This window comes from Mizuhopecten yessoensis, unplaced genomic scaffold, assembly GCF_002113885.1.
Source record: "Mizuhopecten yessoensis strain PY_sf001 unplaced genomic scaffold, ASM211388v2 scaffold8231, whole genome shotgun sequence".
Classification (NCBI taxonomy): domain Eukaryota; kingdom Metazoa; phylum Mollusca; class Bivalvia; order Pectinida; family Pectinidae; genus Mizuhopecten; species Mizuhopecten yessoensis.
This window is the reverse complement of record NW_018407444.1, coordinates 60,548-77,198: the sequence shown is the minus strand read 5'-3', so window position 1 is coordinate 77,198 and position 16,651 is coordinate 60,548. Positions and strand designations below refer to the sequence as shown.

The window sequence follows — 16,651 nt, the reverse complement described above, 5'->3', positions numbered from 1 at the left end:
GATATTTATTTCATTTCCATTTAATGATATTAACAGTAAATACTATATTATTTGTGTATTTAGTCGTATTCTATGAGACGGTGATTTATTATAGTTAGCTGAAATTAAATGCAACTTTTGATGTGTACATTTTACGGTTTTTGGGTGTGATGGTTTATATGAGTTTATAGTTGATATACAAGTGTATAAACCAATAACATGAGCTCGATTGTGTCTCCTACGTATGAATACGCACTATCGATATAGCAAACGCCAGCTATTCAGTATTTTTTTACTTTACAATGCCAAAAAGGTCCGCGTAGCTCGTTGTTTAACGAGCTGTGACTTCAGGCCGTACAGTGTCCATTGTCCAATGTTATACTACAACGGTATTTAAATATTGTTCATTGAATCTCTGCATGGTGTACAATTTGTATCTACTTTTAGTGATCAGGATCACCTCTGGATGTTTACGGGATGGTACATATTTAAAGAAGTAATAAGGTACGTACATTGCAGACATGTTTGATATATAGTAAGGGTATAGTGTGTTATTCAGGAAATTATACTGTCAAATATAAAACTTCATTATCATACAATTTACCTTCTGACATTAGCAACTGTTTTTAACTATCTAGTTAAGTCTCTGCTTGACAACTTCAAATACTAAGTAGATAATCGTAATCGGAGGTGCTCGTTAAGTTATATGTTACTCTGACAAAGAGCAAACCAGCCAAGATGGCGGAAGACTCGGTTTTTGGGAGGTGGACGTGGAATGTACTTTTATAAAATTGATTTTATGGTTCCCAATAATGTCGCTTGTTCACAGATATACAGATCGCATTTCTACCATCAACTAACGCGACCCATACTTGTTTGTTTGTTTGTTTGTTTATGTTTAACGGCCCATCGACGGCTGTGGTCATTTAGGGCCATGGTGATTTATTTATTTTTTTATCTTATTTTAACAAACATGTGAATCGCGAAGATAAAATCAGATAAAAATGGTTCATTTTTAAAAGTATTCGCATTGTATGTGTAGATAATAAAAATAATGATAAAAGGGGGTTAAAATAATAAAAGAGATAACGAATAGATGATATGGAATATGCGGTATATATATAACGTCAAAAATGATAAGGTTGGTTAAAAGACATCAGAGTCTATAAAATAGACCGATATCTTTTAAATAGTTAAATAATGCCTTCGAATCCACGGAACTGAAAAGTGTTTTCATATCCGGGACTCGGAAGTAGTTATCACGAATGTGTTTAAAATCGGAACATTCTATTAAAAAATGCTCCACTGTAAATGGAGTGTCACATGCGTGGCATGAAGGTATATCTTCTCGTTTTAAAAGGTACGAATGAGTAGGATATGTGTGCCCAGTGCGGAGCCGAGCGAGGACAACTTCCTCTCTACGATCTTTCCGACTGGGAATAGATGTTTTAAGTTTCGGTTGTATCTTAAAAAGTTTGTTGTTGGTCTCCAGAGACCAGCGTTTCTGCCATTCATTTTGAATGGCTGTACGAATAGTAGGTTTAAAATCTGTGTATGGTAGTTTGATATTTGTTTGTTCGAGATTCAATGCATTTTTTGCTTCCCTGTCAGCAAATTCGTTGCCTTTTATTCCGACATGGCTCGGAATCCATAGTAAAGTTATTTTAGACTTTTTTAATATACGAGATATTCGAAGAGCAAGGTTTTGTACGATTGTGTTTTTAGGATCTCGTAACTGTAAACTCTGTAGGACAGATAGAGAGTCTGAACAAATAATTGCCTTTTTAATGCGGTGTTCATCGATATGGTCGAGGGCCAAACCAATGGCGCATGCTTCAGCAGAAAAGATGGAGGCGCCGTCTGGTAGTCGGACTGAAGTGCAAGTATTGGCAGTACAGCAGGCTGCTGCCACTTTCTCACCTTCTTTGGAGCCATCGGTGTAAAGTTGTGTATGAGAAGGGTAATTCGAAATGCATTCCCGAAAGGAGGATTTGTGTTCTTCGGGCATAACACTTGATTTCCCTCGCTCATGTAATGTAAAGTTAAAATCGGGGGTTTGAATGGTCCACGGAGGAACATCAGATATGTTAAATTCAGCTATGTCCGTCAATTTTATGTTGAGTTCTTGCAGGAAATTCAAAATTCGGATACCAAATGTTGGCAGAAGTTTTTGGTTTTGCGTAAATATGTTTTGGTATTTGGGGTTGAATACTTGGTTGAAAGCAGGATTTTTAGGGTTTGATTTTAATTGAGTTGCAAATTGTAATGAAAGTTTTATTCTTCTGTCATAAAGGGATGGTTCATTTGCTTCCACGTACAGGCTTTTTACAGGTGTTGTTCGAAAAGCTCCCAGGGCAAGACGTAGCCCTTGGTTATGGATTGGATCTAGCATCTGAAGGTACGAACTGCGCGCTGACCCGTATACCATAGAACCATAATCCAGTTTTGTTCGAATAAGTGATCTGTATAGGCGCAAAAGCATTTCACGATCCGCTCCCCAATCAGTATGAGAAAGGACTCGTATAATGTTTAACGCCTTGGAACACTTATCCTTCAGATACTTTATATGTGGTATGAAAGAGAGTTTCGAATCAAAAATGAGGCCGAGAAATTTAGTCTGTTCAACAACAGGAATTCTAGTGCCATCGAGTGTTAGATTTGGGTCATTGTGTGCTTTTCGTTTTTGACAGAAATGCATGCACACAGTTTTGGATTTAGAGAATTTGAAGCCGTTTTCGTCTGCCCAATTTTGTAGTTTGTTTAAAATCTGTTGAAGTTGTCGTTCTATCGTGTGCATGTTCTTAGATCTGTAACAGATCAAGAAGTCATCCACAAATAACGACCCTTCTGTTGATGGACCAAGACATTTGACTATATCATTGATTTTAAGACCAAACAGTGTGACTGATAGGATTCCACCCTGTGGGACTCCCATTTCCTGTTTAGTCGTTTCAGAAAAAGTTGAACCAACGCGGACTTTGAAGTGTCTATCTGATAGGTAATTAGATATAAAATTGGGAAGGTTTCCACGTGCGCCAAGGTCGTGAAGATCTTTCATGATGCCATACTGCCATGTAGTATCATAGGCCTTCTCAAGATCAAAGAACACGGCAACAAGGTGTTCTTTCTTAGCGAAAGCCTCTCGAATGAACGTCTCTAATCTGACCCATACTTGCATCTGTTATGTAGTGTGTTCATTCTGACGCGCTAATGTTTCCCCATTGTCCTTGGCTTTTCGCCTTCAACGAGATTTATTTTGTTCTATTGTACTACTTTTCCTCCTTGGTATATATCTGTGAAAGTATGACACGGGTGATGATGATGAACAACTCGTTTGTCCACATATAGCCTATCTCCGTATTTAATTATCACTTTCATATCGACACATATAGGTAACCGAATAACAATTTAAGTTCAATTTTTAACAAAGGATGTCGACAAAACCTATTACATGTAGCGACAAAAAATGAATAAATAAGCGAATAAAGAATGTCAAAATAAACAAGAAATTCAACGTTAAATAGAAAATGTTGCACACATAAATAAAGACAGAAATTAGCAAACAAAATATGAGATACAACAGTACGGGGACAATTGCGAGGGTAATAAAGTGTGTAGACCGATACTTTCACCCAGTTTTTACATGTACATTTGTATTAGCTTGTTGGTGTCGATTGCTTCTCTCTAAAGTAGAAGGAATCAAACTATACAGCTGGATATCCATTACAACAAACTCGATCAACGAGCCAATTGACGTAGCAAACGCTATATTAAACGTTGCCTTTATAACAGGGCTGTGTTCCGGCTCACTGACCTGTTGTGTTGTTATTTGATTTGTTTAAGTATGCATTCCTAATCTTTTCAAAGATATTTTACATGATCATTACCTTCGACGAACAAAATGTTAATTGTGTCTAATCACATAGAGGAGACCATGTATAACAACTTCATATGTATTCATGCCGGTTGTTGTATCGGTTGTTGTATGGTGGTGGTGAGAGCTGGAAAAAACAAATGTATGGTAGACTCCCGTGTACATCTGTTGTGTAGCGGTTTAGACGGTACCACAAAGGAACAAATGACAGGCAGTTGTATAGGTAATGTTTTCAACTCTATAATCAATAAATATTTCATGTAAAGTCCACCTTTTTATGAGTTAGAAGTAATCAATAAAGGACAAAGCGATGCATAGTACCGATAACCATTTTGGCTTTGGTGTAGTCATAATTCGCACGGACGGTCATGTTTTATAAATAATGCTAAGTGTCGTCATGTCTCTAGTTTGCTCTTACATTGTCTGTCTCTTTGCACAAGACTTGTTTATTGTCTAACATGAATGTAAGGAACACATTGAAGTACGTGCATAACACATATACAGTGTGGTATTCTATTTAATTCTCTTTAAAAAACATTAGCCTTACATTCTGCAAAAGAAAAAACCTTTTATAGGTCAAATTCCTCAATGATCGTGTTACTGCCAAAACAATTTTTCTTTGGTGTAAGAGGTCCCCAAAGGGGCATATGTTCTTTACAATCCATTTACACCTGTAACAGTTATCTTTTCTTAACTTGTCTCCGGTATCTGATTATCAACGAAGACCGCGTTTTGACATTTATTCATTTAAAATACATATTACAAAAACGCCGAAGCCATTCTTAGGATTGTCGAAGGCAAACAATTAGTTTTACTCAACAGCTGCTTTCATTATTTTTCTGAAAGATGTTATTGGCCCCAGTATTATCACAGTGTCCCCTTCGGCTGTCGATTCGCTCACGCCCCTTTGTGGATACTCATTTATCTGCTAGAATTTGGAGGACCATCCAAACCCCTTTTACATTTTCTGCATGGACAGGTAAAGTAAAAACATGTCCTATTCGAAATAAAATTCATCAGTTTGGTATGAATAATAAAGTTTGGTTTTAAGAAATATCAAGTTAAGAGTGTAATGACTGGTGTCTCAGCTCTAAACCACTGAAAATAACTCACTAATTCACAGTGTGTCGAATCAGTAAATTCATCTGTCAAATATGGAAACATTTCGCCAAAATGCACTCTTACACTGCAGGTAGTCATAGGGACGGGTAATTTGTTAACCCATTCCGTCCCTTAGTTTTTTAATTGCTTTTTTTTTCAAAACAAAATTAGCTCCGTTTTCCTTATATATTTTACTAGGATTGAAAACAAACAAAAGCATGAGTCGTTCTCTTCACATATATAATATGCATTGCTATAGCTCATACTTACAGGTTAGCTTTGATAAACGTCGATACAAGGTAGCTGCATGACTTCAAATTAAATATAAAAATCCATATTTCTTTGTTCTTATCCGTATTCCAGATCCGTGTCCGTATTTGGGTCCATTATTAGGAAAGAAATAATATTTGTAAGTGCTTTAAATCGTCATATGTGTGTTGTTTTAGTGGATTCGGTTGTTTTTACTTCTTGGTCGGTATGTAAATCTGTGAAATTTAACAATCCGTATCTTGTTAATAGACACTTAAAGTTGAATTATTAGTTTGAAGGATAATGCATGTTTCATTTCGGTATAGTTTTATCGAAACGAAGCGCACATTATTTTCTTCAACAAGGAGGGATCAGGTCAGCACATGCTTCCTTTATCTCTAGCATAGTTGACGCTGTCATTACCATGGCAAAGACACGGAACCTACCGAAGGTATTAGTCTGCATGGGTGTTTTAATTTTCAGACAAACACAAAACCAATGCACAGGAGAGCAAGTCATGATAAAAGAGGTATGAAGATAATACAACGAATTAATTTTATAACAAATTAATAAGGTATATTATAATTTGCTATATACCAAATGAACTTAGGAATAGTGATAGATCGTAGCATATATTAAAACTAATAGCTTCATTTCTCAGTGTAAAGTGTAGGTGGAACTGCATTGGCTTCGTAAATGTATAACGTCAACGTATTTATAACATGTCCCTAAACACGGGAAAAGACCCGGCATACATGTAATTTGATAATATATTATCTCTTTAATTATTGTCGTTTTTCCAGAGAGAAGATTTTTTTGATTTTTTTTTTTAACATTTACATAGTGAATTGCTTTATATTTCTATAAAGGACATTTTCTCTTGTTGTAATGACTAAATATCAGATTCATATAGTAAAACAATTGTAGTACAACAAAATGTTAAAAATATTGTTTTAATGGTTGTTTAATCCTAGTACGTAAATGAAAATGTGTCTTTAATATCCACATATCACCTCAACGACTCCATGTCAACGTACTTTTTACAATGATACAATCTTAAACTAGATTACATTTCTTATTAACAGGCTGTATTGATTATGTATATGTCGTAATAATTCGGGTATATGTAGAATAGAGTATATGTGCAGGTTGAATTTAACTTAAGTAACAGTTCACCGAGTAAAACCAAAAGAAATGTTATAAAGTATTGTCTATCAGTAAATATTATCATTGATCGAAAAAAAGTTGTTCCTCCTCACTTGCTTTTATACAGTGTTACCTACACTGCATCAGCAGTGTAGCTTTATGGAATACACACAAAAAAAACAGGTGGGTTTGGTTTGAAATATCTAAAATTTTAATAATTGAAGAAAATTTCTTCTAATCAATATCATGTATAGCATAAAAAACAATAAAACACAAACAACATTATAATAATGGATGATCGTAGTTGCTGTATAATAACTTTTATATATGTATTAACTTCCATAGTTTAATGTGTCAACAATGAATGAGGTTTATAGTTAGCTGTGATTTTCCCGACCAGATAAGTGTATGTTTAACATAAAACAGTTGGCGGTTTTTTTCAAACTCAGATTTATACACCCGACAAAGGACATACACCAGATAAATCCCAAAAATGCAATAGTATGTAACCTTGGATTTAAAGGTTGAACTATAACCTTGTAAGTATTGACAATTCGTATGTTCTTGTCTTACTCGTTCTCCTGACCCTTGTACACTGGTTTCTCATACATTCGACTCAATAACAGCCGCCGGTAGTATGATCGATCAAGATTGCATAATTATTATGCCTGATCTGTTCTAAAATGATTTGAATGGTACATATGTAGTTTTGCATGTATTGTATCTCGTCTATTTAATAATAACAAAGCAAACAACAGATATCCTATATACACTATAAAACGTGTTTAAACGGCGAGGCGGCCTATCGCAGTCATCGACCGAAGGATTACTTAACAACAGGTGTTTCATCCTTTGTCAGGTGTGTAAACTGAGCTTGAAAAGACAACATACTTGCTAGAACATACACCGTCTGCATGTTTTGAGAGGCAGCGCTCATGGGCACTCCTTTGATTTTTTTATTTTCTCATTTCTCTTAGTCACCGCTTACATGTATGTACCTATGCATCATAATTTTTCAATACGGGTTGTTTTTCGTTTAAACGAAAACGGCCCATTTGTGTGTTCTCAACTGTCAATCGACACCATTCGATTCACTTCGTATATGTACAAGTATTGTACCTGACATACCAACCCCATTATTGATAGTTTTACAATCATCCTAATCATATGTAACGTGCGTTGAATAATTAGATTAAGTACATAATGTACCGGTCGAATATATTAAAGACAATGTACCATATATCATTCAAGCCTTCTGGATTTTGTGTCACTCCGTAACTTGATCAACCGATCTTCCCTTATCGCGACACCGGTCATTTGCACTCTTTGCTTCACAAAGGAAACAGACGTTTTCGGAAGCTAACATTTTTTTCAATTACTGTTTANTTACACATTATAATATTAGCTATATCAACACAATTATATATTACATGGGATTACACATTATAATTATAGCTATATCAACACGCTTTTGTATTATATAGGATAACACATTATAATTATAGCTATATCAACACCCATGTGTATTATATAGGATTACACATTATAATTATAGCTATATCAACACGTTTGTGTATTATATCGGATAACACATTATAATTATAGCTATATCAACACGATTGTGTATTATATAGGATTACACATTATAAGTATAGCTATATCAATACGCTTGTGTATTATATAGGATTACAAATTATAATTATAGCTATATCAACACACTTATATATTACATGGGATTACACATTATAATTATAGCTATATCAACACCCTTAAATATTACATGGGATTACACATGATGATTATAGCTATATCAACACGCTTATATATTACATGGGATAACACATTATAATTATAGCTATATCAACACGCTTATATATCACATGGATTTACACATTATAATTATAGCTATATCAACACACTTATATATTACCTGGGATGATACATTATAATTATAGCTATATCAACAGGCTTGTGTATTATATACGGTTACACATTATAATTATAGCTATATCAACACACTTATATAGNCCGGTCATTTGCACTCTTTGCTTCACAAAGGAAACAGACGTTTTCGGAAGCTAACATTTTTTTCAATTACTGTTTATGTTTATTTAATGTTATTTCCTGCTTATTGCTATGACAATATATATGGTTTCTTCAAAAGTAAAGTTTCTGTTGCATAAATGTTACAATGTATTCTCTTTTTATGTTGATTTTGATATATGTGCTTGCTTCAAAAGTGTTTTTTTCTGTTATATCATACTATTCCTCTTTTATTTTTTAGCTTGACAGTTATTTCACTTTGATATTTATATTTGAAGTCATTTTTTTTTTCGATGACAGTATATTTTTCTATCAATATTAATGTTGAAGTATATGTTGTTAGTATTTGAAGAAGGTTAGAGCCTTAAAAAAAGTAATTAATATCGTAGAAAAGTGTTAACATGATAAACATCATGACAGGCACCAGACAATTTTCAGATACCTAGGCTATAGTGATAAAAGTCCGTGAACCGCCGTGTTGGAGATGTTTCCTGTGTCTAAGTGCGTGCATGTGTGCGAAAATGGAGTTATAATAAATACATTGGATTTGTAAATACTCCTCTGCAATAGATTCAGGTCAGACAGTTTGAACAACTGGAGCTCATCTACGTTTGAAATACAACAATGCGTGACGTGATATATATGGTCTCATCAATGCCATTCTCCATGTGATATGTAACTATGTACTGTACAACATGAAATGTTCGTTGGTAATTTGTTTTTGGTATGAAGATATTTAGATCGTTTCGTGGTACAAACATCCGCTGATATCCCGTATAAACAAACACTATTCAAGTATACTAATTAAACTCGCTGTGTTTTTTTCGTGGTTCCATATAGCATATACGTAAACCACGAATATTTATACACAACGTACATTTCATGTTATACAGTATACATTAGTAAATGGTATCTGTCATGCCTTGTATAATTACTAGTTTTTACGTGTATTTGTCATTGTAATAATTTACCATCACTACATACAAAGTACAACAATAGTTAAATGTATCTTAATATTGCTAATTTTGCGAATAAAATTATGCAAATTGTCCCCTTAATGATCATGACCAGATATTCAATTGTAACCGTATCTTTACTTTAAATCTGGAATGATTAAATGGAGGCTTTTAAGCAAAGGTATTCAGTGTGATTAGTATTAATCATACTTGAACGACTTCTTTTAAAATAATGACCTTGACATTAACTTATCAAACGATATTATATTACAGCTTGATTTAAATCAATATGATTTGATTATAATTGTGTACATTACCGTGCACCTTAACTGACATATTACACACTTATATTTATCCATTTGATTGAAATATTTTTCGTCGTAACGGATGATAATATTTCGTTTTTAGGTCATCGACGAAGTCTTAGTAGACCTATAGCGATAGTCAATTTTAATCATCTTCTTCCTCAGACCAAAATGTGCTGGAATCAAATACTTCTTTCATGGATAGAAGGGTCTAAAGATATTAATTAATTACGAATTTCAGGTTGAATTGGAGCCCAAAAGAATATTCTTCTCAGATTTCTTTAATGGAAAGATCCTAAGATGGTTTAGATATTTCAAAAATCGGTTTAATATTGGTTCGTTATAATAAAATATGTATTAGATAAAAAGAAAAAATAATAATTCGATTAAACGAAATAATATTTGGGAAAAAAACGAATATAAATTTTGAAAAAATATTAAAAATAAATAAATAATTTCCAAAAAAACGAAATAATATTTCAAACAAAACGAAATGATTTTAAGGATATAACGAAATAATAATTCGTTGTTAGGAAATAATCCCCCCCACCCCCCCATATCTTACTTCCTCAAAACAAGGGGCCGCGGTGGCCAAGTGGTTGAGGCGTCTAACATTCTGCTACCACTAGCCCTCCACCACTGGGTCGAGGGTTCGAGACCTACGAGGTACTGGCCGTAAGTTGGTGGTTTTTCTTCGGGAACTCCGGCTTTCCTCCCGCACAAAAACCTGACACGACCTTAAATGGTCATAGCCATTAAAAGGACGTAAAGCACAAACCAACTAAACCCAAACCTTAAAATAAGGGTTAATCGCCATCATGATCAAAGGAAAACGTGCTATATCTTTATGTGATATGAATGTCGATGCTTTTGATTACGCTCATTAGTTTGCCTTGTGGTTTTGTTGTCACTACCCGGGTTCTCATTATGAGGACATGACATTACCTGTATTTGACCAGGGCTGATATGGCGGTTGCCGTCGATGAGGAAGAAGATATGTATCCTTCCCGAACACTTAACCCTATTACCCTTGTGCTACTTCAAGGGTTTCCATGTAAAGTTTTCCTTTCTCAATATTTTGCCCTAGTTTTATCGATTTTTGTGTTTGAATGATGATTTTGTTAACAAATCGGTATACTGTTTTTGTTTTGTTTTGTTTTGTTTACTGCTCTTGTTATGATACGTATTTCTATCCTAACCCTCGGATATGGTTCCTGGGTATCGCTATGATAATGACAATATATATTTTCCACAGATTGTGATTCCAAAAGCTGCTGACCATGCCTTCCATCGCTCATAAGAAGACTGTTATCCTTGTGGCCGTCATTGTGATAAGCTTCCTATTGATATTACGTCACAGTCCAAGCCCAGACTTTCACAAAATTGCAGATTCTGTTAAGGGAACGCTTCATTTCGTGCCTCAAAAGAAAACTTTCCAAACCTGGCCAGAAAACGTAAGTAGCAAAATCTATGATGATAGAAATTAAATGGTAGTTTAAAACGTTGGTAGAGTGCAGGCGAGAACACTTTCAGTATTTGTTGTTTGCATGATCCCGACAGGGTGCAATCATTACTACCTATTTTTCAGAAACAATTAGCATCCTTTATTTATATTCGGCATACCATTTCGAACCGATCAGCACCTTGTTACAATCGCACAAAGTTATACAATAGCTGTGCAACACATAACAAAGAAACATGCATTTACAATATTCACAACGTCGTTAGGTCGTCGGCTACGCTGAGGGCCAGAATTGAGTTTCACCGCATCTTACAGCTGTCCATTGATTCTCAAAATCATCGGTGATGCCAACAAATTAGAAATCAAAATGTATTTAAACTACTTTTTTTTTAAGAAGAGGGAGGTGCCCACTTGTTTTAATAAGACTCACGTAATATACAACCATGATTAATGGTTTTGCAACATTTAACATATGAAAATATGGCTCTATGGACATCTGAACTTACCACACATACTTAACTGTTGTGAAAACGTAAAGAACCATTTTGACACTAAAGCTCAAAAAGCCTGTGATATCTTCGTATCGTGCAGCGTCTGTAGTTTGTCGTTTGACAGTCGTTTTGTTCTATATCTTCTTTATAAGAAACCATTGTCCTGATTATTTTAATGATCGCATTCCTAAAACCTTGAAACGATTTCTTCTTGAAAATAAATGGGCTTAGAGTCGTGATGTCTGGACTTCACTAGTTGTTATCAAGTGCTAAAATAATGCCAATAATACTCACATTGACATTATCTAAAAGCACATGTCTCACATGTATTAAAAAATGAGGCCTATGGTCATGCTATTTGGTCAGTAGCAAATATATTTGAAGGGTAATTTAGTTTGTGCAAATGAATAACTTTGACCATTTGTAAAGAACGCATGTGTTAAAATCGTTTAAAGTATTCAAGGTTGGTTTCACAGTACTGTCGAGTACATACGGATAAACAAAATTTGTTTACGTATATTGAGATTTTACTGGAGGACTTTGAAAATAAAAGCCACACGGATATTCACCTGCCTAATCGGTAACGTGATTCATCAATATATACTGAGCTGAATGCAGGGCGTTACCGGCTGGGCCAGGCGATATGACAAGATCAGGTGACAATTCATATCAGCTTTAAAATGTATTAGTTGACCGGGCGAAAATAAATGATATATATTGCTTTCCAGCTATTTTAGGTCGCGGTAAGGTAACTCGCCTGTCAAGATAACTACGGCAACCAACAGAGCGTGTTACCGGGTTTCATTAACGCTAGTAGTTTTACACAGTTTTGTCGACATATGTTATTAGTCTTTTACTTGAAGCCTTACATGTAGTAATACATATACACAGTTTTGTCGACATATGTTATTAGTCTTTTACTTTAAGCCTTAGTAATACATTTTACACAGTTTTGTCGACATATGTTATTAGTCTTTTACTTTAAGCCTTAGTTTTACATTTGTAATTTGCATATAATTTATCAGAATTTCAACGCTAACAAACCCTTTCTTTTTGTATAGAATCCAATTCCAGAAACAACTGCCCTCCAGACAATGAACCTTAACGAAATATCAAACCTATATTTCAAGTAAGTTCAAGTTTGTTATATTGCGTTTGCAAACTGCTTTTTCAAGACTTTTGCGTTGAGTATTGCAGCATATTTTTGGATAACAAAATGTTTGAAAATTGTACACATCTCATTTGTTTTCTAAAACTTAAAATTAAAGACACCGTGGAATCTTGTTTGTCCGTTATATATATTGACATTTAACCTTCATTAAAACTATAATGTTCACATCATTATTTAACTGCAAGATACATGTAAAACTAAATTTCAAAACTGCATTTTCCTTTCCTCAGTAGCTACATCAAATTCGCATTTTTGTGTTGACATTTCTAGCTAGATACATTTCGTCTCGCCGTATTGTATTTCTCTTTTTGTGTTTACCTTTATTTGTCATTGTTTGTTTATACATGTATGTGTTGTATTGCTTGGTATTATATATAACATTATACATTATCATCAACTTATCATTACAAACGTCAATGATTTATCAACGTTTTGATATTTTCTACATTTGTAAAGAACCACATGCAATGGCAGGTTTAACATCAAATTATATTGAGCACATTAGCATGTAAATGTATACACATTCAAATACAATATCATTCGATTTATTTTGTAATCGAGAACAATTTTTATTCAAAGCCATTATACATGTATGTCATTACGGAATACATTAGTACAACGGCGTCACTACTACATGCACAGGTTCTGACATGTATGTACATAATGTACTTGTTTGGCAAAATCACAGCTGAACATATGGGAGGTGATTTGGGATTGCTTTAGAAATTGGCGCCGTTATTTTACATTTTTGCTATTTATTCATTTACTTATGTTTCATTTATTCATCGACAATATGTATGCGAGTGTGGAGTAACCCAAGAAGATCATTACACATTCATGCTAGACGTTGAATTCCACGATAAACATGCTATCATTTTTTTGTTAATGAAAGCCGGTGTGGAAAGCCATAATTACAAATGTATAAAGATGATAGTCACATAAAAAAGTGTCGGCTACAGGTGTAGGGTGTAATCGATTTTGCTTATTGTGAGATCAAGGCTGACATATGTCAGTTTCTTATTGTTCTATTTCTTCGTATTTTCGCATTTGTTAAGTGTGCAAATAAAACCCCAACAATCATAGGAATTTGTTAAACATTTCACATATAGATGAACCTAGAAATCAGTTTGTAATAGACAGTTGTAAAAAAAAAAGGAAATTACTATTGACATATACGACGTTCAAAAACTTGTTTGTTACTTGACCCACAGGTCCGGTGAAAATAAACAATTTAGTAATAAATCAACCTTTTTATATCAATAGGCATTCACAGGTCTTAGAGCTCCTTTATACATAATGTATCTTGATCACTGTCTTGATTTTCATATTGCTATACCATGTATGAAGCTACACTGTATTGTCACAATGCTGTATCATATTATTTAACATAAGATTATATATTATATTTACAGCTATGTCAACACGCTGAGATTAATCATTTAGGATAACACACAATAAAACCCCTTATATAACATAATAGTTCACATCATGATCATAGCTATATCAAAGGACATAGATAATATAGGATTACACATTATAATTATAGCTATATCAACACGCTTGTGTATTGTATAGGATAACACATTATAATTATAGCTATATCAACACGCTTGTATATTACATTGGATTACACATTATGATTATAGCTATATCAACACGCTTAGGTATTATATACGATTACACATTATAGTTATAGCTATATCAACAAGCTTGTTTATGATATAGGATTACACATTATAAGTATAGCTATATCAACACGCTTGTGTATTATATAGGATTACATTTTATAATTATAGCTATATCAACACGCTTGTGTATTATATACGATTACACATTATAGTTATAGCTATATCAACAAGTTTGTGTATTATATACGATTACACATTATAATTATAGCTATCTCAACACGCTTGTGTATTATATACGATTACACATTATGATTATAGCAATATCAACACGCTTGGGTATTATATACGATTACACATTATAGTTATAGCTATATCAACAAGCTTGTGTATTATATAGGATTACACATTATAATTATAGATATATCAACACGCTTGTGTATTATATAGGATTACACATTATAATTATAGATATATCAACACGCTTATATATTACATGGTNACCATGGCCATGATTTCTCGTCGCAAAAAATAATCATGGTCATAGTATGGCCCTGAATAAATGAAAANAAATATTACATGGGATTACACATTATAATTATAGCTATATCAGCACGCTTATATATTTCATGGAATTACACATTCTTATTATAGCTATATCAACACGCTTGTTAATATATAGGATTACACATTATAAGTTAAGTTATATCAAAGGACAAACATTATATTGGATTACACATTATACTTATAGTAATATCAAAGGACATATATTATATAGGATAACACATCATAAAAATAGCCAAATCAAAGGATATATATTATATTGGATTACACATTATAGTTATAGCTTTATCAAAGGACATATATTATATTGGATTACACATCATTAAAATAGCTATGTCAATACACACGTATTATATAGGATTGTACATTATAATTATAGCTTTGGCAGTGCACATATATAAAGTTGCATTACACATTATAAATATAGCTATGGTAACACACAAACGCATGATACAGGACAGATAGCACACTATAATCACAGCTATGCCAGTACACGTATATCAATTGCATTACAAATTATAATTATAGCTACGTCAACACGCTTCAAGTGTTTTGTCCGGTGAAGAAAGTCTACGGAGGAGTGAAGTATGGTTGGTACACATGTGATGTGGTCAGGGAAGACAATCCTAAATCCTGTGTCGCTTATATGATAACGTAAGTATTACATGTACACAACCCTAAAAGTCAAAAGCATTGGTGCAGAAATAAAAAAAATATTGCATTATCAAAAATCAGTGCTTCATTATAATGTTTGTGCTGCAACATGCTTTTGAATATTGATTGGTTAACAAACTATACATAATTACACTTGAATGTATTCTGATATACAGACTGTACGTAATTACACGTACATGTATACTTATTTACAGACTATACATAAATGCACTTGAATGTATTCTGATATACAGACTCTACGTAATTACACGTACATGTATACTTATATACAGACTAGACATAAATGCACTTCAATGTATTCTGATATACAGACTCTACGTAATTACACGTANACGCTTGTGTATTATATACGATTACACATTATAGTTATAGCTATATAAACATGCTTGTGTATTAAATAGGATTACACATTATAATTATAGCTATATCAACACGCTTATATATTACATAAGATAACACATTATAGTTATAGCTATATCAACAAGCTTGTGTATTATATAGGATTACACATTATACTTATAGCTATATCAACACGCTTGTGTATTATATAGGATTACACATAATAATTATAGCTATATCAACACGCTCATATTNATGATCATTTATTAACTGAAACAAGTGTAGTTAGAAGAAAGTTGATGGTCAATAACTATAACATCAGTTTCCATGATCAAACCTTCGAATCTAATATACTAAGTTAATAAAGTCCGAAAGATCCGAGTTAATATTATGTGGATGACTCCCGAGTGTTACCAAAAAGATAAACAAATATGGCTGCCGTAGAAGACGAACTGCTATGTCCAAGACAACCTTTCGACTCTAATGGGCTATAAAAGATTAGACAGTATGATAAAATGGAATACACATGACAGGTATGATGTTATATCAACACGCTGAACAATCGTTTTGAGTATAAACATGTATTACACATTATACTTATAGCTATATCAACACGCTTGGGAATTATATACGATTACACATTATAATTATAGCTATATCAACACGCTTAC

General features: G+C 33.4%; 1 protein-coding gene across 3 annotated transcripts in view; it reads left to right on the top strand.

Moving 5' to 3' along the window:
• The first annotated feature begins 244 nt into the window (after positions 1–244).
• Positions 245–16,651, top strand: part of LOC110455479 — a 39,288-nt gene continuing 22,881 nt past the window's right edge. Inside the window, exons 1-4 of one of the 3 annotated variants that reach the window (XM_021505639.1) lie at positions 245–483; positions 10,909–11,107; positions 12,668–12,735; positions 15,495–15,620. In XM_021505639.1, coding sequence (XP_021361314.1) covers positions 10,934–11,107; positions 12,668–12,735; positions 15,495–15,620 — 368 coding nt within the window. In that variant the 5' untranslated portion in view covers positions 245–483; positions 10,909–10,933. Of the gene's footprint in view, positions 484–3,946; positions 4,077–5,661; positions 5,733–10,908; positions 11,108–12,667; positions 12,736–15,494; positions 15,621–16,651 lie in introns of those variants that run through there. The other 2 variants (XM_021505640.1, XM_021505641.1) reach the window with 2 other exon arrangements.